The sequence below is a fragment of the Anastrepha ludens genome, chromosome 2, assembly GCF_028408465.1.
Source record: "Anastrepha ludens isolate Willacy chromosome 2, idAnaLude1.1, whole genome shotgun sequence".
Classification (NCBI taxonomy): domain Eukaryota; kingdom Metazoa; phylum Arthropoda; class Insecta; order Diptera; family Tephritidae; genus Anastrepha; species Anastrepha ludens.
Genome location: NC_071498.1, coordinates 51800574 through 51823552, shown reverse-complemented (window position 1 = coordinate 51823552; position 22979 = coordinate 51800574). Strand labels below are relative to the sequence as shown.

At 36.9% G+C, this 22979-nt stretch overlaps 1 protein-coding gene across 1 annotated transcript in view; it reads right to left on the bottom strand.

Annotated features, from left to right (window-relative positions):
- Positions 1-2226: 2226 nt before the first annotated feature.
- Positions 2227-22979, bottom strand: part of LOC128862082 (uncharacterized) — a 68615-nt gene continuing 47862 nt past the window's right edge. The window contains exon 4 of the mRNA XM_054100537.1: positions 2227-2548. Within this exon, the coding sequence (XP_053956512.1) occupies positions 2227-2548 (322 nt within the window). The remainder of the gene's footprint in view (positions 2549-22979) is intronic.

The following is a 22979-nucleotide window of genomic DNA, read 5'->3' as shown; positions in this document are numbered from 1 at the left end:
GGAGCAGCAGACAATAAAAATATAGTAATTCGATGTCGTTGATGAAGAGCAATGCTGATATGTGCCCTGCTCATGTGGGTATTTATGTGATTAAATTTCTTATGAGCTACACAAATGGTTAGTGTTATTATTTTTTCTTTGTGTTTGCTTTCTTTTAATATCTAATATCATACACTCGGTTGGTAGAAGTTGCTGCCGCCAAAAGGGATGGGATACTTAGACTAAACATTGATATCACTACGTATCAAGACCAGTTGCTAGCCTAGGCGGTACAATTACAAAGAATATGAAAAATTATATATAGGCAGAAAACTCATTTCGTGTGATAGTTTTTTCACTTCTGCACCCTTTGCATGCCATTTTATTAAAAAATACTCTCGCACAGCTACATTGGAACTATTACTGGCATATTAATGTATAGCAGATGAACTGAGTGCTCATAGCTGGAATCTTTTTAAGTAAAAATTCAGATAATTTGTCTTCTTATATGCACCATTTTGGTCGATAATTTTCCCCATTGATTGAAGGGGGATTATTTAAATTTATGTATTGAGCCTAATTTTAATAATATAATACCTAGAATTTGGTGTATAAAAACAAACGAAAGCAAAAACAAAACAGATTTGAAGTACGAGCATGCGACGGATCTCGGAACTTTTGGCTTACCATTAAAGGTGGTTGGGGTCTGGTGTTATTTTAATGGAGCACAATCCCACTAGATTCGTACATAGGGGTACACCGCATTGCGGCGTCCTCTCGCCTCTCCTTTGGCTAGTAGTTGTGTGATGAAGCTTTAACGCGCTTAAACAGGGGTGGGGTAGAGGTGGTAGCATATGCCGATGACTTGGTCCTAATGGTCTCAGGTCCCTTCGCATCAGTAATGGCTGAAATTTTGGAAGGTGCATTAGCTCCACTCAGTAGTTGGGCTGCCAGTTGCGGTCTCAGAGTTAACTCTGACAAAACGGAGTTAATGCTATTCACCAGAAAATACAAGCCTCCCCTTTTTAAGCTTCCAAGACTTACTCTTTAATCGGAAGTCAAGTATCTTGATGCAATACTTGACCCCAAGTTCCACTGGAAGCTTCACATAGAAAATCGAGTTAAGAAGGCCACTATAGCCTTCTACGCCTGTAAATCTATGTTCGGCAAAAATGGGGTATCAGGCCACGTGTCGTACTTTGGATGTACAACTCAGTGGCTCTGTCAATTTTGACATACGGTTGCCTAGTTTGGTGGGTAGATCTTCAGAAGTGCTACAACACCACTAAACTAGAGAGAGTGCAGAGAACTGCATGTGTGGGCATCACTGGTGCTTGTAGAACATGTCCCACTGCTGCGCTCAACGTTATTTTGCACTTACTTCCTGTGGATCTGCAGCTTAAATCCATTGCTGCTCAGAGTGCTATTAGGTTAAAGGAGATTGACCTTTGGAGACAACTTCCTATAGGACATAGTAGCATCCCCTTCCTTCTCTGTTATTCGCACTCACCTCTCCATCCACAAACTGTGCTTTGAGGGTCGTGCTAGGGCCATCTTTCGGAGCAGGCAAGATTGGAAAGAGAGGAGAGTCGGTACGGATATAGATGCCTCTGTTTTCACTGATGGATCCAAAATGGAGTTTGGAGTGGGAGCGCCGGTTTACTCTAAATCAGCCAACAACTGCCGGAAAGAAGCAGCGTTTTTCAAGCAGAGGTCTTCGCAATCCTGCAAGCCTGCAAAATACTTCGGGATCGCTGTTGGGAGAGAGACATTATTATTTTTTCCCGATAGTCAAGCTGCGATCAAGTCCCTGCGCCGTTTTGCAGCTCTCTTCTGGTGAACTCCTGTAAGGGGGAACTCAAACGTCTCGAACGTGCAGGAAATATTTCCCTTATCTGGGTTCCTGGGGAAAAGAAATTGCCGATGAGCTTGCCAGGAAGGGATCGGCAGAACCGGTTCCAGCTGTCCCCTTCTCAAACATCGGTGTCCCCTTGGCCGTCGTTAAAGGAAAACTACACAATTTCTTTCTAAAGAAAGTGCAAGACAGATGGAGATCTGTCTCATCGTGTGCTATTTCGAAAACACTATGACCTCAATACGATAGAAATAGAAACCGCCATTCATTTTCCAAACTCATTGCGGTGTTCACTGGTCACTGGGAGATCGGTACTCATGCGGAAAAGCTTGGAATTCCGTGCAACCTCTATTGCAGAAGCCGTGGGGATCCTGCAGAGAAAGAGACTTTCTCTAGACTTGCATAAGTCTTTTTACCACAAGTCGAGTACCGTTACAAAGTCGCGGTGGATGCAAATTACGCAATATCATAATAACTGAACCAACTTTGAGTTGCAAGTTATGTGGTAGAAATCCTGGTAACTCCAGAGAGTCCAAAAACTCCGTTGGATAATTTACTACATCATCGGGATTTGTTATGGAATCAACGGATTTGTATGTCAACAAATCGCCATCGATTTTTGATTGAATGGCGAAACTCAGTGCGTGTACATCATTATTCTTTGCGGCGAGAATTGCTCGTTGACTTAACCAAGCATAATTCTGATAATTCTCACTAATATTTGGGAAAACATTTTCAATAAGAGCTATTTGAGAGTCTACAAATCGGCAAAAGTCGTTGGTAAGAGTAAGTAATCCCGCTGTCGCATCAACTAGGACTTTTCCATTTCCAACAGCTAACAATTGTTTGGAAAATTGTGCAGCACTTTGATCATTTTGAAGTTGAATTAGTGGTTGGGTATAATGTTTTTATATTATTCCACAAAGGTGTAGGCGTTCCACGCCAACAATAATTACAGCAACATCGTCACCGATGAGTGCATTGAATCTTCGCACCTGTGGGGGTACGATCCACTCTTATGACAAATTTGTGCCTATCCGATGGCATTCTTTCCAATGGTAGTTTGAATATATTAACCACAGCATTATTAGCGTGAAAAAATGCTTGCAACTGTTCAATAATTCGTTTCTTTAACTGTTGTGTTCCCTGTATATTGCACCGCACATTCAGTTGATCCACCATCGAAGAAATGAAATATATTTCCGGAAATTGATGCGGTTCATCTGGTGTTGGGGACCATTGAACCAATGCAAATGATATATTTGTCCTTGTATCTGTGATGGCAAACAACGAAGATAGAATAATTAATTTATTTATTTTTGAAGAATACGGCTTGACTTCTGATCATGCGATGGTGTAGTGTGTGTGGTGTATGTGCAGTTGTTATGTGTTGCAATTGATTGTGTTGCTGTGGTTGATTGGTATGAGTGATTGGTTGTGTGTGTTGTCTCTTTTACCTTGCAAGTCGGCATGAAGCCGCTTTCTCAAATGATATTAGCTCCAAAGGAAGTTATGCGAAAGCAGTTATTGTATTCAAAGATGCGTTGAAAAAATGGTGGCTGTGGTGGCGTAAGCAATGGATCCAGTTTGACTTTTCCTTTTGCACAGCACAATCCAGTCGTTTCTCTTTTGAACTTTAACGCATTGCAATTTCGGCATACAATCGTCATTGGTCTAATATCTAAATTGTCATCATCAATGTAGTTCGCAGTGGCATCATATTGGAATGCCAAGCGATTGTATGATGCGAATGATCATCGTGTGTTCACGCGTTGTCTCAATCGAGTGTTTTCTCTTATTATATTTTGTCTTTCTTCGCTTAAGTTCTGTGAATACCTTTGTTGTTGGCTTGCATGTCTTGTGCGGCGGCCGATGTTCTCACGTCGTCCTCTTGGCGTTTTGGACCATGGACAGACTGGTGAATTTAACCTCAAATGCACGATCCACATAGTTTACACAGTTCAACTTACCACCTTAAGGACAAATAAATACCCACTATTGAAGTTGAATACAAATTTGCACAATACGCGTGATTGATTTGATGGTTTACAATTGAACTGTTAGGAAACGAATAACTTTAACCTCAATTTCACAATTTCAAAGTGAACACAATACCGGTTTTTAACTAGCATTGAAAAGAACGTGCGCATAATAAATATCACATGAAATTAACTAAGCAGAGTTCATGCTATAAACATCACGGAGCCCGAGACCTTTCCAACGAATGCAAAACCATGGAAATCGGTTCGTGCGTTCTGTAGTTGTAGCGCCAGGAAGGAAAACCTGACTTGTTTTTATATTATAGAGAATAAACTTTATAAACATTGTTTTTTTAATTCTATTAGAAGATATACAGACTCCTCAAAATGGTGTTTGGAAAGATTGTCACAGAGATTAACCCAGTTGACTTGAAAACACAGGATATTCATATGCCACTTACCAACATATCCCATGAAATTATTGAAATTATTTCTATTTAAGTTCGCCATTTCCATTCAACTTGCATCGCTGCAGCCAACTCGCACATCCAATACCTACCAAACGGTCTCAGAATAATTAAGGCGCTTGGATTTCTAATGCAAATGAATTTGTCGTCTGCTTCTAATCAGAAAAAATAAAGGAACAGTTTATTCCAATAGCACTCAATAGAAAAAGGGCTGGCGTAAATGTAGGTGTATTTAAAAAAAAAATATATATATATATATAAATACATCTACCATTCGCAGCCATGCCAGTTGTAGCAGAAGCTCTGCCTAACGCTATTTTGTTTACATGCGTCAAAGTATTATAATTACAATTATTTAAGCCAAATTAAAATAATTTATTAAAGTGGTTTCACTAAGTATGAAAGTATGTCTGAACCTTTCAAGTGAAATTGCCTTCCACAAAAGGATACGCGTCAATTGTTAGACGCATGTAAACCTCCATCAATCTGAGCAGACAAATGACTTTTACACAAGCGTACAAAAAACAAAACAAAAAAAAAAAAAAAGAATCCGGGAAAAGCATTCATGCATAAGCGTGCATGAACTGTGGGGAAAACGCACACATACATACATACATATACAGTATTAGTCAAAAAGTTAGTAATGTTAGATAGCAATGAGCTGTAATTATGAGTATAATCAGTGACTCTGTGAGTGAGCCTCGCCTAATTTATTGTAATGTGGTTTTTTTTTTTTAATAAATCTTAATATAAAATAGTCATGCCAATTTACGAGGTAGTAACAAGTTTCGGAATCCAACTCAAAATATGTACATAATTAAATTTATTAAACTTGGAGTGTCTTGTACAGCGATTTAGGCGTGGTTTGCTTTTCATGGCGAAATTTCCTGTATCAGGAAAACGTTATATTAGCATAATTGGGAGCAAACTTGCCTGGAAATTATGCGCCCATACGGTTGCTAAGGAATACCGCTGTCTTGTGGTGTGAGGATAATGACCTGTGACACGCAAGCAAAATTGTTCAAGAATTACCGAGAGAATTTAAATCATGTTAATGAGCGCTAAAGTCACCAATTGCTTAATTTTCTTTTATAAGCTAAAACAAACTGAGACTAACGGTGCAAAATATTTAATTTTGATTTTGTACAGCCAGTGCGTTAATTAAGTGTAGAACAGGGACTTTTTGACAATTTATCTGTTATGATTTATTTTTAACAAGTAGATACACTATACAAGTACCTCACCCATGTGTGTGTAGTGTACATAGGCCGATTAAAATTTTTACCATTAAGCAGAGCGTACTTTATTAGAGGTATTCGACATACGCAATTTCAATTATAATTGTTTTGCTGGCTCAAATTTCTGAGAATTTATATTCGAAACAGCGATATACACGGATGTCGGGCATGTCGTGCCAGATATTTAGGGCCGTTATTATTTAGATCATTTCTAATCAATTTGGTTATTTCACTTCAAGTCCAAAATTTAACCTTCTTCGAGATATTTGATCTAAAAACTATTACAATAAAAATTTTTTTTTTGTTTTCTATGTTTAAATATTTTAAACTGTTTTTTAAATGTTAGTTTAAAGTTCCAATTTTTTTTTCTTTTTAGATTAAGGGTATGTCAGTAAAATTTTAATCAAGTGCTCACAGTTAAAAATGGCGGTTTAATATAATTTTGAGTTTATGATTTCCGCGAAGTGTTTCTTACATCACTTCATTAAAACAAAAAAAATATAAACTATTCAGCAAGTTCTTTCAGAAACCAATATGGTTTTTAGCAATTCAAAATGGTTTAGCATATAAGAAGGAATCATTTAAATGAAGTAGACATTTAGAGGGCTCAATTTGTTAGGGGTAGAATTTCATATGACGGAAAAAATTATAAAAGCACGTGACTGAGACATAGTGAATTGTTTTTGTCTAGAAATATATTATGTATTTATATATATATGAATAAGTTCGTGCGGTTTTACAACAGATGGCGTAACTTGATTATTATTCCATCGATCCACATTTCCAAACATTCATTGGAGAGCTACTGTCGTAAGGCACAAACGTCAGTATAAGTTTTTTATTTGAAGCGTAAACAACAATATTTTTACCACACTTGAAAATGTCGAATTTCGTGCCAAATAATGTGTTTTTGCGGGGAATTCTTCTTCATTATTTTAATATGAAGAAAAAAGCAGCCGAAAGTCATCGTATCTTGGTGGAAGTTTATGGTGAGCATGCTCTATCTGAGCGAACGTGCCAGAAGTGGTTTGCACGCTTTAAGAGTGGTGATTTTGGCTTGGAAGACGAAGAACGCGAGGGTGCGCCGCCAAAGTTCATGGATACCGAATTGGAGGAATTGCTCGATCAAGATCCGGCTCAAACGCAAGAAGAGGTTGCAAAAACTTTGGGAGTTGATCAATCAACCATTTCCAAACGTTTAAAAGCCATGGGAATGATCCGAAAGGTAGGCCATTGGGTGCCGTATGAATTGAAGCCAAGAGACGTTGAACGCCGTTTTATGGCATGCGAACAACTGCTTCAACGGCACAAAAGAAAGGGTTTTTTGCATCGAATTGTGACTGGCGATGAAAAGTGGGTCCATTACGACAATCCAAAACGTCGGGCAACGTATGGATACCCTGGCCATGCTTCAACATCGACGTCGGCGCAGAATATTCATGGCCTGAAGGTTATGCTGTGTATCTGGTGGGACCAGCTGGGTGTTGTGTATTATGAGCTACTGAAACCGAATGAAACGATTACGGGGGATGTCTACCGACGACAATTGATGCGTTTGAGCCGAGCACTGCGAGAAAAACGGCCGCAATACGCCGATAGACACGACAAAGTTATTTTGCAACATGACAATGCTCGGCCACATGTTGCACAAGTGGTCAAAACATACTTAGAAACGCTCAAATGGGATGTCCTACCCCACCCGCCGTATAGTCCAGACCTTGCGCCATCCGATTACTATCTCTTCCGATCGATGCAACATGGCCTGGCTGACCAGCACTTCCGTAATTACGATGAAGTCAAAAAATGGATCGATTCGTGGATTGCGGCAAAACCGACCGAATTTTTCACAAAGGGAATCCGTGAATTGCCAGAAAGATGGGAAAAAGTAGTAGTAAGCGATGGACAATATTTTGAATATTAAATTTGTAACCATTTTACGTCAATAAAGTTTCAAATTTCGAAAAAAAACCGCACGAACTTATTCATAGTCCTATTATTAAAATTTTTTTTTTGTTTTCTATGTTTAAATATTTTAAACTGTTTTTTAAATGTTAGTTTAAAGTTCCAATTTTTTTTTCTTTTTAGATTAAGGGTATGTCAGTAAAATTTTAATCAAGTGCTCACAGTTAAAAATGGCGGTTTAATATAATTTTGAGTTTATGATTTCCGCGAAGTGTTTCTTACATCACTTCATTAAAACAAAAAAAAATATAAACTATTCAGCAAGTTCTTTCAGAAACCAATATGTTTTTTAGCAATTCAAAATGGTTTAACATATAAGAAGGAATCATTTAAATGAAGTAGACATTTAGAGGGCTCAATTTGTCAGGGGTAAAATTTCATATGTCGGAAAAAATTATAAAAGCACGTGACTGAGACATCGTGAATTGTTTTTGTCTAGAAATATATTATGTATTTATATATATATATATATACATATATACGGTGTATACCTATGAAATGAGACCTTTTTTCCAATTTCAAACGTTTATTAACAAAAAATGGTTACAAATCTCTCAGGCAAATTGTGGATGCCGCACCAAAAAAAATTGGCCGTCTTTGGCCGCAAACCAATCATCGAGCCATTTTTTGGCTTCTTCGTGAGAATTGAAGCGCTGCTCGGAAAGTGCGAGGCCAATCGATGCAAACAAATGATAATCGGAAGACGCCAAGTCTGGTGAGTAAGCCGCATGTACCAGCGGTTCTCAATCGCACGTCTCCACCAATTCCCGGGTCGCTCTTGTTCGATGTGGCGGTGCATTGTCATTATTCTGGGCGTTTTCGGTGTATAGCATTGTTCAACTCGGCCAATTGTCGTTGGTAGCGTGCACCGTTAACTGTTTCACCCTTCACCATTGCCTTGCGGCCGAAGCGATTTCGTTTGGCCGTTGTTTTGGCTTGTGGCCGGGCGGACCATACGACCGTTTACCCTTGGTATTGGAGAAATACACCCGTTTTTCATCACCCGTAACGATTCGATGCAAAACAGACTTCCTTTTGAACCGGGAGAGCAGCATTTCACAAGTGGTTTTTCGGTTCTCTTGCTGCCTTTCAGTCAGTTCATGCGGAACCCATCGTCCGACCTTAAGAATCATGCCCATATCTTTCAAACGTTTGGAAATGGTTTTTTGGGCCACTCCCAACTGCTCTGGCATCATTTCTTGCGTTTGACCATCATCTTCATCGAACAATGCAATTCGACGTCCTCCCACTTTTTCGGTGGTCGGCCACGGTTCTCGTTCTCCACGCTAAAATCACCAATTCGGAATCGTAGTTTGAAGGCACGAAATTCGACATTTTTAAGAGCTACAAAAATGCATTGTTGTATGAAATGTAACAAACAATGAACTGAATATTGTTGACAGATGACAGACGAAAAAAACTAGACATTTGGGAAGGTTTAAAAATACTCCTAGCGACATCTATGGGCCAATAGCGGAAAGTCTCATTTCACAGGTATACAATATGTAACATTTTCGACTTCCGAAAGCCGTTGAAATTGCTCCATAAAACAAAATACGAATCAACTTTCTACGTAATTCTAAGTGGATTTTGCGATTTTGAGAAATTTATAAATTTTAAGTACCACAAAAGCGTGTGGTTTTAATTAGAAGTTATTTTTCGATATAATGAAAGGTGTTGGAGAAATAATACTTGGGATAGCTACTAAGCATATTCTTGTGCTCGTTGCAGTATTTTTTTGCAAATAATATTGCAAAATGATATTACTATCTTGTCTGAACTCAATTCGATAAATTAAGCATGGTAACAAATTTATTTCAAGCGGAAGTCTAATCAATAAGAAAATGTGCTCACTTTAACTTTAAACGCCACTACAACAACATAATCGCTATCCTTCTTGATGCGCAGGCAGCAATCGACAATCTCAACTCTTTTCAGGTTACATCAAAACTGGTAAGCTGAGTATTTTAGGACAGAACAATCAGCTACGTATTTTATGGATTTTAGAGCACATAGAAATAACTGGGAATGAAATTGCAGTGAAATTAGCCAGCAAAAGGGTGACCTCCCCATTATTAGCCCAAGAGCGATTTGTCGCCTAGGAAAGGGTAAGATTTCCTCTATAATTAAAGGAAAGAGAAATCGACCAGGTTTGTCGTAATCAAAATCAACTACAGGTGGATTGAATTATCATATGACTAACTTGGGAATGTACTTCATTGGAATATACTCAATACCCTGTGTTGGGCTAAGAAATATACTCTGAATTCATAAAGTGAGCACAATAGATTTTCAAAGCCATAATGAATTTGAGTTAAACGAAGACAAGCAGTATAGTTGATACCTATTTTAAACTAGCAACTTGAAAAAAAAATGTGTAAGCTTATCGAATAAAGCTAGAGAGCTACATAGAGCTTCTTACAATATATTTTGTAAGCGGTGAATATTTGAATAAATTCGCTAAGTTTTCGTCAAAAAAGGGTAGTCATTTGTTAAAAATAGTTTTAGTAATCGCACATTCCTACAATTATACACCATTCAATTTTATTCAAAAGTTGTTAAGAGTAATAAAAAAAAAAAGTTTGATAAATTGAAAAGATTGAAAAGTATTGGAGAATTCATGTATCGGTTTTTTTTAGCGCATACCCATAACAATTATCGCTTGATAGCTGCGAATGGTAAACCGTGCTGACATTTCAGTTCGCTAAGGTTTAGCAAGTCATCATGAACGCTTCCAAATTGTGTAAATTTACTTGGCAAAAATAAATTTGTTTACGAATTTCATAGAACACTGGCGGCATCGCCGGTTCTTATTTCTTTCGAAATGAGGAAGGAGCCGCCGTTACGGTGAATGGCGAACGCTATCGAACCCTGTTGATTAAATTTTGTTTCCAAAAACTTTTGTTTCCAAAAATGAATCAGCTAATCGTCGACGATATGTGGTTTCAACAAGAGCGCTTAACTGTGGATTTGTAGCAAGCCAGCATTTACGTCATACGGCCAGATTTATTGGAAAAAGTAGTCAAAAAATGGGTCAGTCGATTGAACCATGTAACTCGTAGCTGCGACATATATTTGCCCAACGACATATTCATAAAATAAATGCCATGAAATTATATACCTGATTATAGTAAAAAAAAAGTTATACCAACAATATTTCTGTTATTTCTGTTATGTAGTATCATTTTGAGTTATCAAGCTATTAAAAAACACCCTATATATTTGAAGAAAAAAAGTTTGCAGCTTTCGGAGGTATTTTTGACACGAATAAAGCACTAATAGAGTACATTCGTTCAGTCATTCGTCCAGTTGCCTCATTTGTAGAAGGCAGAAAGCAACTTTTGAGTCAGTTAAGAAAAATATTATTTTTGTGTTGCCCTACGAAATAACCAGAAATTGAATTTATCACTGATTTTTTTCACAACTTTCCAATTAAAAAATCAAAAATTATTCCATGGCTATACCTCACTGAAGTTAATTCGCTCGTTTTCTTTTACTTTGTTTAAATATGCTGTTATTATTATGACCACTGCTGTTTTTAGGTTGTCCGTTTTTCTCAATTTTGTATATACTATTTGGACTGCAGCCATAAATATGTGTATAGATATGCTTGAATTTCAATCATTTTGGGTTTGTTTGCCAAAGCGTAAGATTTTGATTGACATTGGCGGTAAATCAAGAATTTTACAGAACAATGGGAAATAAAGCCGAAGTGCACGCACATACCCATACAGATGCATGCTTTCACATATGTATGTAAATACATACATACATATCTAAGTTTGTAAACTATACCTCTACATTGCTTTGTGGTTCGAGTTTAATTAAAGTTGGATGTGGTGCAAGACTGAGTAGTCAATTAAGTAGTTTTAACCGCATTTGAAATAGCAGCGCCCACTTTCGAGTAAATGTGTGATTATTACGAAAAGCTTTGCTAAGTTTAGTACTTACATTAACGTATTGATTTCAATTGGCATAAAATGAAAATTACGAAATCGAAAAGCAGCCACAATCATTCATATTACGTGTGTAAGCAAATTTTCGATTTTCATTCGAACACCTGCGCGTGGAATGAAGACCTTGAGTATAAGATAAGAAATGATGCCAGATTGCAAATTTTATTATTGATAAGGGTTAAGCTAAGTTACAGGATTAATAAAATTCTTCAATAAATGCGCCCATGCTCCAGGTAGATTTGCTATTCAATGCTGTAAAGATTTAAAGAGTGAAGCTACATTGAAGTTTTAAAGAGTAACCTTGTAGTAAAAGTTTTTTACGCGAAAATATTGAATGAAATGAAAAATATATCTATAGGTTTTTACTACTTATACTGTGAAATGTAAGCAAATATTCGTTAAAGTTATATAAATTAATGACAGTTGTATCGCACCAAAATATAGGGTTTTCCAAGTAGAGGTGTTATTTTGATATTGAAAGAAAAATGCTATTTTTTAATATGAATGATCGGATGTTTATTTCATTATAAAGAGGAAAGTATGCCGTTAATAGTGGAAAATAACATCAGGTAAATGATCACCACGACCACGCTTACAGGACAATATCCTTTTCATCAAATTTTCCATAACCGAATTGCAAAGTGACTGCCCCATGTTCTCGATAGCCTAACGAATTCCATCTTTGACGTCTTGAATCGACCCTGGGCTATTGGTGTAGACCTTCCTTTTCTTTTAGCCCCAAAGAAAAAAGTCACAAGTTGTCAAATCACAAGATTTCGGTGCCCAATTGTGATCACCTCTTCGAGAGATAACACGGTCCGTCTCTCTCACCTATTTTCCTCTTGTTATAAATAAAAATAAGCTCGTTTAATATTTAAGCCCTTTCAAATGTTCTCTTCGGTTTCGGTCCGCCTTCGATTGCATTTGGTCGATTCGGTTTGGGATTAACTCCCGTTGAACACTTTTTTTTAACTTTTGGTTGGGTACCCGAGTCAAGCCTCCTTTTCGTACCCTGTTCGAGCATCCTTATTAAAGGGTTATATCCATAAATCTACAGAAAATTAAATTTTAGGGAGCTATCTGGTAGCTCAAATCGTTAGCTATAATAGAAATATGTTACATTCACGTCTAAAGTCGATCACGAATCAATGTGCTGTCGTTTTCTAATTATCTCATATAAATTGAAATATAAGCAAAATTTAATCGCCCTGGCATAAAATTACTCACCCTGTTGGAAGATTTTTAATATTTGCTCAAAATCATTTTCTTTTTATTTAGTAACAGAGTTATTCAAACTTAAAATCGGATGATTAAATCTGCGCCACCTTGTGTTAGGTAATTTTGTAAAATGTTTAAAATGTATTGCTTATTCTTATGTGTGCAATAAAAGTATGGGTTTTCTTTTCATAACTCTAAACATTTGGCAAAACTTCTTAAATGCGTCACTGACTGACTTGAACTTAATAAGCAGAAAATTTTACTGAATAGATTTTTACTTGTTAAATAAAAAAAATTTTGTAGAAAGGATTCGTGCAGTACAATAAACTATTTAATATAATTCTGCATTTCAACAGTTTTCTAAGAAACTGGAAAAAGTCGATATGTGCGCAAATGAGTTTCATTCGCGAGAGGAATTTCATTCAAACTTTTTTCCGTTTTGCGTTTTTTTTTTTGTTTGGGTTTTTTTGTTTTGGTTTTTTGTTGTTTTATTTTTTTCTTGGCACTTTGACCCACTTATGGCTCATTGACTCTTTATGTTTGTAATTTTGGCTATCAACATAGGGCAAAGTTTTCGCTGTAAACGAAACTTGGTGTAATACATATCATGAATAGGAAAAAATCGCACTAATACATTTTCGCATTTGTATAAATAAATCATCGATCAGCCAACCAATATTTTGCGGAACTTGGCTAACATGCGTGCGTACCTAAATGAGCAGTGCGAAGTGCATTGGTAAGTTTGTTTAGACGTGGATGGAGGACTGTGAAATATAAATAAATTCTTTCGAAGGAAATTAAATAACTAAAGTGGTGTTTCATGTCTAGAGAGGTAACAATGGATAGAAAAAGAGCAACTTTTCAGATAATCAGCAGAAATCTGAAAATGTCTTTGAACGAGGTGTGTTCAAAAACTATCGCGAACTTTGTGTTTTTTCAAAAATTATTTATTTATTCATTAAAATCTATTTTGTCGCCTTCAAAGTAATCCCCATGAGATATTATGCACTTGTGCCAACGTTTTTTCCAATCTTCGCAGCAGTTCAAGAAATAATTTTTTTTTTTTTATTTTGTTCACCTCCTCCTTCGATGCCGTCTTTATTTCGTCAATCGTAGCGTAGCGTCTTCCTTTCATGGACCTCTTCAGTTTCAGGAATACGGTACGCGAATACGGTGTCTGTGGCCTCATTAATGTATTGTTTTTGGCCAAAAAGTCACGCACAAGCAACAAAGCAGGGGAGTTATCGTGATGCAAGAGCCAATTTTTGTTCTTCCACAAAACCGGGCGTTTCTGGCGAATTGCTTGGCGCAAATTACGCATAACTTATTGATCGTTTTACCCTGTGGCAAGAACTCATGATGCACAACGCCCCTGCAATCGAAGGGAACGGTAAGCAAAACTTTTACATTCGACCGAATTTGGCGCGCTTTTCTCAGTCTTGGTGCGTGCAGCAGCTTCCATTGAGATGATTGAGTTTTGGTTTCCACGTCTTAACCATAAATCCACAATTCGTCACTAGTTATGACACTCTGGAGCAAATTTGGGTAATCGCGGAAAGAGTTCAACACCTCATTAGCAATGTTCATGCGATGCTGCTTTTGGTCGAAATTAAGCAGTTTTGGTACGGCGACCCGTCTCATGCTCAAATCATTGAAAAAAATCAAATGGCACGAGCCAATCGATATGTCTAGGTCCTCAGCAACTTGTCTAACGGTGATTCGACAATTGACCAATACCAATTTCTTCACTTCATCAATTTTTTCGTTTTTCGTCTGCTGCTGAAATGCTTGGGCGTCCGGCACGCCGGCACGTTTTTCGTCGTTCACATCAAAGTGGCTTCTTCGTATAACACAGTCAACATTCGGAATGCATCCGCGCACTTAATTTCGTTTTTCACACAAAATTTTATACAGGTTCTTTGATCCATCTTTTTGAATAGGTAAAAATCGAAGACGAGCCGAAACACGTGCAAGCAAAGGAGCTGCCAACAATTAACTGAACATTCAAAATGGCCGAACTCGTCGGCATGAGTGAAAGACATGTGTACCAACATATCGCCACAAGAAAATCGAAACTCGAAAATACGTAACCTGCAAAAATTCAAAATTCGCGATACTTTTTGAACACACCTCGTACAGTAATAATTTGCTCTCATGCCAAATATATTAGTTTGGGGAAAAATAAATCCAATAAATCGCAAATGGCTTCAAACTGTTTCATGGTCGATATTTAGCTCCACATGCCGGTCGAATTCGATTATTTCTGTGGTTTTACCAACATTTTCTTTAAGGGGTTACACACGTCCAGCATCGCCAAACATGCGCCAAAAGAAAATCTGTTTTTAGAAGAGATAATAATAGAAATAAATATAAAAATAAATTCTCATTGTTTATTAGTACTTAAAATTTATAAAAAAAAATTTTCTTTACAAAAATTAGTATATAAAAAATCGCTTGACTCAAAGTAAAGAGTGGTTAAGTTTTAAGGGCCGGTGTTGATTTTGAATAGAATACAATTTTTTTAAGAAATTATTATCATTTCTCTTTATTATGATAATATTGGTATGGCTCAATTACGCATAAAGCAAAATATGGGCTAAATAGCCGCCGCGGTCTCGGCGGTACACCTCCATCCGATGGTCCAAATTTTCGATGACGCTGAGGCATAATTGAGGTTCTATGCCGTTAATTTGCCGAATTATCTCATTCTTCAGCTCTTAAATTGTTGCCGAATTATCGTGCACGTCTTTCAAATAACCCGAAAGGAAGAAGTCCAACGGTGTTGTTGACGTTTAGGTGTGGTTCACATTGAACAGCGGCCCTTGAGATTTAATCACCCTTTACAATGAAAAGAAGTTGCTCCACGGTCTGCATCATTTCTCCTTGAAATGTTGATGGATCTGTAAAAAGTGAAACTATTCTTGTAAAATAAAGGTGTAGTAGTTATAGTCTGTCGAGTCGGATTTTTGAATTTCCAAAAATTTTCCAATTTACGGCATTTTTAAAAAAAGGTATGCGTTTTACGTCATAATTGTCACACTTTAATTATTTTTATAAAAATTTTTTATTAAAAATATCAATCGATAGACTATACAGAAAACACTTTCGATAATTTAAACAAAAAATATAAAGGTTCAGAAAAATTCAAAAATAGCAAACCACATTTTAGAAAGGACTTGCATGCAGGCCGTACCGAAAAAAGTAGTTCGAGAAAAACGAGTTTAAACTTTGAAGTAAATTTCGCTCGAGGCCAGATGCCTCAAATGAAAGACAGCTACCTGTGCGCATCAAACTCTCGTCTTGTATGTATTGGGAATTTTTACAATCAACTTCTACAGAAATACACCTAAAACTATAAAGAATAATAATCTGAAAAAGTATCGATTTTTTGAAAATTCTGGACGTATGTAACCTCTTAACATCAAAAACGCTTGACCGGAATCCACCAAACCAAAAACTACACCATAAAAACCATTCACAAGTTCAACGACCTGGCTTGCATTTTTGCCTTTATCAAAGAAAAACTTTAAAATGTTCTGAATTTTTTCTTTGTTGACCTCCATTGTTAATACACTGTAACTCACAACTGTATGGGACGAACAAAAAACAGCAAACGAATTTTTTTAATGTGAAATGTCAGCTTGAACTTTAAATTGTTTGATCGATATTTTATGAGACATCACTACAGCCATCTACCGAGGAAATAATGGATTTCTTTTTACCCAAACTAATATTACGATAAACAAAAGTTTATACAGATTCATTGATATTGAGTTTCCTAGTACATTTACACACACAATATTTTTTTTTGGTAGTATAAGTTGAAATAAAAAGCCCTGAGCCTCACGATGTATGTATAAGTCAAGCTGAAATAACTGCTGGTCACCTACGTAAACGAACATGCTCTCTGCTATCCGACTAGTGAACATCATCACACATACGACTCTAAAGCATCCCAGGCAGTTATAATGCAGGTGTGAGTCGGCTGCTGTGAGAGCCAGCGCAGATTCAACCAAAAGATCTTGCAGTTGCTATGCAAGTGGGAGTCGACTGCTACGAGAGCGAACAGAGCAGTTAACCGTAAATACCAATTATGGGTGAAGTTCACCTTCATCCGATTAGAGTTGGTTAATGGGAGTTCTTTTCAAATGGACCAGTTTGGAGATGGACAGCTTTACGTTTGGTGAATACAGTTGTGTGCCACTGCATTCCAAAGTAAAGGAAAAATGTTCACTACATTCTTCTGGACCACTACGAACAACGTAAAAAGTCATAGAAGGTGATTAAAAAAATATGTATTGCTTATTGATCCAGTAAGGTTCTGGTAATATGAACGTCTCTTGGTATGGAGGTCAGTCGTCGAAAACTTCGATAAAATAATGGAAATATTTATTACATAAATGTGTAATATATAATAATATAATATATTATATTAATAAAATAATAATAAATAATAATAATAATAACAATAAATAGTAAATAGTAAATATAAATAAAATAAATAAATCAAAATTAACAAAAAATCGTCGAGTTGGACCGAAATGTGAGCACTTATTTCATTGTCTCAAAACTGAAGAATTTGGAATTTTTTGCATAAGGCTAGCTTCAAAAAAGATATAGCGGAAAAATCTTAGAATATTTTAGCTCACCTAAAATTGTATTCAGTTATTTATCCTCGTAAATTTAGTGTATGAAAATACAAGTTTCTTACAGACTATATATTATATATTATATATTATATATCATATATTCAGACTATATATAATTGGCGCGTACACTTCTGCTAGGTGTTTGGCCGAGCTCCTCCTCCTATTTGTGGTGTGCGTTTTGATGTTGTTCCACAAATGGAAGGACCTACAGTTCCAAGCCGACTCCCAACGGCAGATATTTTTATGAGGAGCTTTTTCATGGCAGAAATACACTCGGAGGCTTGCCATTGCCTGCCGAGGGCGACCGCTATTAGAAAAATATTTTTTTCTTAATTTCGGTGTTTCATCGATATTCGAACCAACGTTCTCTCTGTGAATTCCGAATGGTAATTACGCACCAACCCATTCGGCTACGGCGGCCGCCCAGATTATAGATAAATGAAGAGTTCATTACTGAAATCCTTACATATCACGTTTGCTATTGTTAGTTAATCACGTCTTTAGAAATACATATAAAAATAATCTTAATAAAAACTCACATTTCAAATACTTCTAATTTGTTCAAATTAATGGTTTTCAACCATTAAAGAACGACAGATAGTACATAACAATTAACAATTCGGAACTTAAATTTAATATTAAAGTCAGGAGACAAAGGAGAAGGTGTTATTAAACTCATTAAACCGCAAATACGTTGGTTTGGACATATTGAACGCATGAACAATGACCGCCCGCATAAAAATCTTGACCACTTATAATCCGCTAGTTTCGAAGGCACGAGAACGCCCAAAAGTGCACTGGGTAGATTAAGTCATCATTGACGTAAACTACTGGAGGAACAACAACAACAGTCAAAAATCGGGACGCCTGGAAGAAAATTGAGAATGAAGCTACAGCATCCCCAGCTGAAATGCTGTCTGATGATGATGATTATGATGATGATTAAAGTCATTATTACTTAGCACATTCCAGTACTTATAAAATACTAGTCTTGAATACTCTACTCTAACTTTTATTTCTTTAGAAGTATCCAAGTTTTTGGTAATCCAGCCTCTTAAATATTTAAAATTTTGCACTCGTTGTATTTTTAAGTCGTCAATTGTTTAGCTTGTAACACATGGGCTGAAAAGTCCTGGACCTACCACACAGATGGCACTAGTCTTATCACATTCACCTCTTTTTCAGTTAGTAATAACTTCAGAAAGACAGCTGTTAAAATTTCATGATCTTCTATTCATTAGTTCGTGAGTTATTGTGCTTAGAGTGACGCTAAGTTTGTTATTTTAAAAACAGTGGATCAAAAAGAATTTCGTGTTTTAATTTTACACTGCTTCTTGATGGGAAACAATACTATTCAAGTGAGGCAATGGCAATGAAAAGTGTTATGTTGACTCCCAGCCATTTCTGGCTATTCGCAGTCCCCAAAAAAATGCTCCACGGTCGTTCGCTCGAATGAAGAGGTTATCGCTGAAAATGAGACCTACTTCGCGGCAAAAGATAAATCGTTGTACAAAAGTGGTATTGAAAGATAAGAGCGGTGCTGAAATGATTGCGTTATTCTTGATCGAAATTACCTTGATGAATAAAGCTAGTTTTGAACAAAAAACAACGTGTTTTTTTTTGTTAGGTCCGTGATTTTCATTAGTCATTGATTTTCAGACCATAATTTTCACTGTAGAGCGCAACATCGTTGGCCAATGCTGTTAATCTACTCAGAGTGTCCCTTAAAAGGACAGTGGCGTCAGCAAATGTGATATTTTTAATGTTAATAGCATTTACTTTATTACCGGCATCAAATTTTTGTACCACTTCCTGAAAAATTCCTTCAGAATTTTTATACAGATGATTCCAAGCTAGGTCATAAAGTAGGCTATAGAGTATTTTCGAAAGAATTAGGACTGGAACTATCCGTTCGACTTCCAGACTACTGCAGCGTCTATCAGGCAGACGTTCTAGCCATAAAAGAAGTGGCTACATACCTAAATATGCCTGCCGTAACAAAAACGACTATAAATATATTCTCGGATAGGCAAGCGGCCATTAAATGAATGAATGCGGCTTTACTAGGATCAAAGGTTGCACAGGAATGTCGAGCAGCCCTAAATGATATAAGCGTCGAATTCAACGTCAGCCTTATTTGGATTCCGGGACACAGAGATATTGAGGGAAACCGTAGAGCTGATGAGCTAGCCAGAAAAGGTATTGCTCTTCAACTGTTTAGTGATAAAAGTACCATTGGAATGCCCATGGCCACGAGTAAACTAATAATAAAAATCAACATTACCCAAGAGCTCAATAGGTCATGGAAAGTTGAAGATACATGCGTAACAGCCCGGCTGCTATGGCCGCAAATAAACAAGAAAAGAACAAAGGAATTGCTTAGCCTCTCAAGAGAAGATATCTCGAAGGTCGTGGCTTGTGTCACCGGCCACTAGCTATTTGGAATGTATTCCTTAAGACTAGGAGTATTCTCCCATGAATATTGTAGAAGCTGTAGAGATGAGGAGGAGGAAGAAACAGTATAGCACTTCCTTTGCAATTGTCCAGCCTTATCTAAAATCAGAGCAGGTTGTCTAGGTAAACACGTTTTCAATTCTCTTAGAGAACTCTCTGGCGCGGGGATTAGACCAATCCTGCGCTTCATAAGAGCCTCAAAATGGTGTCATCAAAGAAAATAAACAAGGCTCCCCTGTTGCACAGTGGTATCACAACGGACCTGTGAGGTCTAAGTGAGTTGGTCATATGGACCGACTACCACCATAACCTAGCTTAACCTTCTTATCTGACTCCTCTTCGAATAGGTTTAGCGTCAGTACGCTCATTGTATACACTTACTTCTGCGGTTTGCTGTCAGTAGGGGTTCTTTATGCATTGAATTTTTGCTCCAAGTGCCCTAATTTTATACCTGTAAAATGCTGTCAAATGCAGCTGTGAAGCAAATAGCGTGTCATAGAAAACATATTTGACTACAGGGTTTTCCAAAAATATGTATGAATAATTTCAAGTTAATAGAGGGCTAACGATTTACATTAATCCCGCTTTAGGGGGTTCTATTGGTAAGACGGTTAAATAAATAAGAGAAAAGTCATCAAAACTGGTCAAAATATCGCGAATCTATTACTTTGCCCGTAAGTGTATACAAATACACGATTAAGGAAGTGACTTACTATCTAATTGCAAAATTGATATATATATATTTTGCCAACTTCCGCACAGAATATCGATTACGAATAAAAATGTACTAGCAGTACTTCCGAGAAAGTGAAAGTTATACCATATTTGCGTGGATCTGTGTGTGATGCGGTAAACGCAAATTCAGTACAACGAAATTATAAGCTAAATTGCCATACGAGAAAGAATGCAAGGACATAAATATGCTCACGCATGAAAACATACCCATGAATAATAATTCATAACTCAGTTGATAAAATACCCATTTCTCATGGCTTATGGATTAAAATATATGTATCAAAAGTAGTGTTCTATATGGCTTTACAGGCATTTGCTGCGTTAAATTTATATCTACATACCTGTACATACATTAGGTATATATGTAAATATAAATATTTAAAACAGAATAAAACATGAAATAAAAATTGTAAACAACCGAATAAAGAAATAAGCAAAAGAATGAAAGATATAAGGGTGACTTTCAACAAACACACACCATGGCAGTCACACGATGGCCTTGTAACCTTGTGGGTTTGAAATGGCACACAGGTAAACTCGGATGGGTGGGGAGTGAGCGAGTGAAAGTGAGCGTGTTGATTGTAGAAGCTGCGGCATGTTGTTATGCGGCTGAATGCTATACCAGTCAGCATTGCTGTCCCGGGCGATGGCGTTGGTATTTAAAGAGCGTGTTATGAAAGCGAAAATCCGGATGCAGGCGATTATCTGCTGCCACAAGGTTGGTTGGTGATTGCGGTGCGTATATGGATATATGCATATATACATGTGTACACAAGTACTTATATACATGTGCGTATAAGGTAAATGGGTTCTGTGGTCTAATGGAATATTTAAATTACAAATAATTCACAATCTTACTTCTGACAGCATATTAATGAAAGTTGAGTTAATTTAAAAGAAATTATTATCATTATTATTTATAGGGGATACATCCAATATAACCCTAACTTCATTTGAACATTAACTACTAGGGCCTTCGCTGCTATATGTAAAAATATTGTGTGAAATATCATAGTTTTTGATTTAAAATCAAAATGCTCTAAAGTCATTTAAGTTGTTAAGACAAAAGTTACAAGTTATGACATAGAATTAATTTCTTCTTTTCCATCATCTTTATTGTGGGATTAGCCTCTATTTTTTCAACGAATAAAATTACACTCTTATTGTTTTTTAAAACAAAAATATAATCATTTCATGATTCGGATAAGATCCAGACTTCCAATACTCGTGCCAACACTTTGGTGATTTTCCTAGAGGTCGGTGTGAAAGCTCAACTTATCATTACAATCTTTGCCAACCGATCGTATCCCATTCTCCTTATATGCTGGTTCCATTCTTTTCTTCTCCATTTTACTACGTCAGTGATTTCGCGCATCACTCGTGTCTCCTCGTTTCGTTCAAGATCGCGCCTTGTGTAGCCGGCTATTTCTCGTGGCGTTTGTATTTCGACGGCAGATCTTATTCGCTCTGTTGTAGTTGTATCCACTCGAGAATTCCGTACGGCGTAGTTGGCCTTAAGCACGTCTTATAAAGGGTCCGCCATATAACTTTACAGAATTAAAAATGCTATAAAAAAGAAACTACTCAATATTTTTCCAAACTGTTTTTTTTATTTTGAAGTACAATCCTTTCGGTTAATGATGGAACACAACTTCATTCATATGACTGCCTCGGCTAGCCATGCACCATCCCATACGATCGGTCCAATTTTTCAACACATATTCGATTGTATGCGGCTGTATTTCAGCTATGACATCGCGTATGTTGGTCTTCAGTGCATCAATTGTTGCTGGTTTGTTGGCATAACACTGGTCTTTGACGGCACCCCAAAGATAATAATCCAACGGCGTCAAATCGCAGCTCCGAGGCGGCCAAACGATATCAGAATTTTGGCTTTTTTCGCAATCACACGCGTCATTCGGTGCTTTTCTTCTTCCCATTGCCGTACGTAATTTTCGTACACATTCTGCAACATTACCATAATTTTCAAAGTAATGTCGCAATATTTCCCAGCGTTCTTTGAGCGTATACACAACCATTTTCGTTCAGCGGAAGAATAAAACTAATTTTCTGTCAAATCAGATGACAGCTAAGTGCTACCATTCTTAAAATAATACCTAGTTCAAATCCGTAACGATAGATGGCGGGCCCTGTATATGCGAGCTTTTTCACTTATGGGCTTTATTTGTTCTTTTTTCAGTGAGTTTAAAATTTCATTTCGCCCAAAAGATGAAATTAAAATTTGTTTGCGATGATTTATTACAATTTTCGAAGTAGATTATCGATACAGACTTACTTCGACTTATAGCGTTGGAAACCACAGTTTGCAGCTGTGAAATGCTGGTACAACGGGCTCCAAGTTCCAATGTGGCAGCCGAACCTTCCAGGATGAATTTTTGAAGGCCGTCTAAAAACAGGTATTTTGCCAGATGCAACCGACGCTGTGCGTGAATTGATAATAATCATGAGACAATTTGGGCATTACTA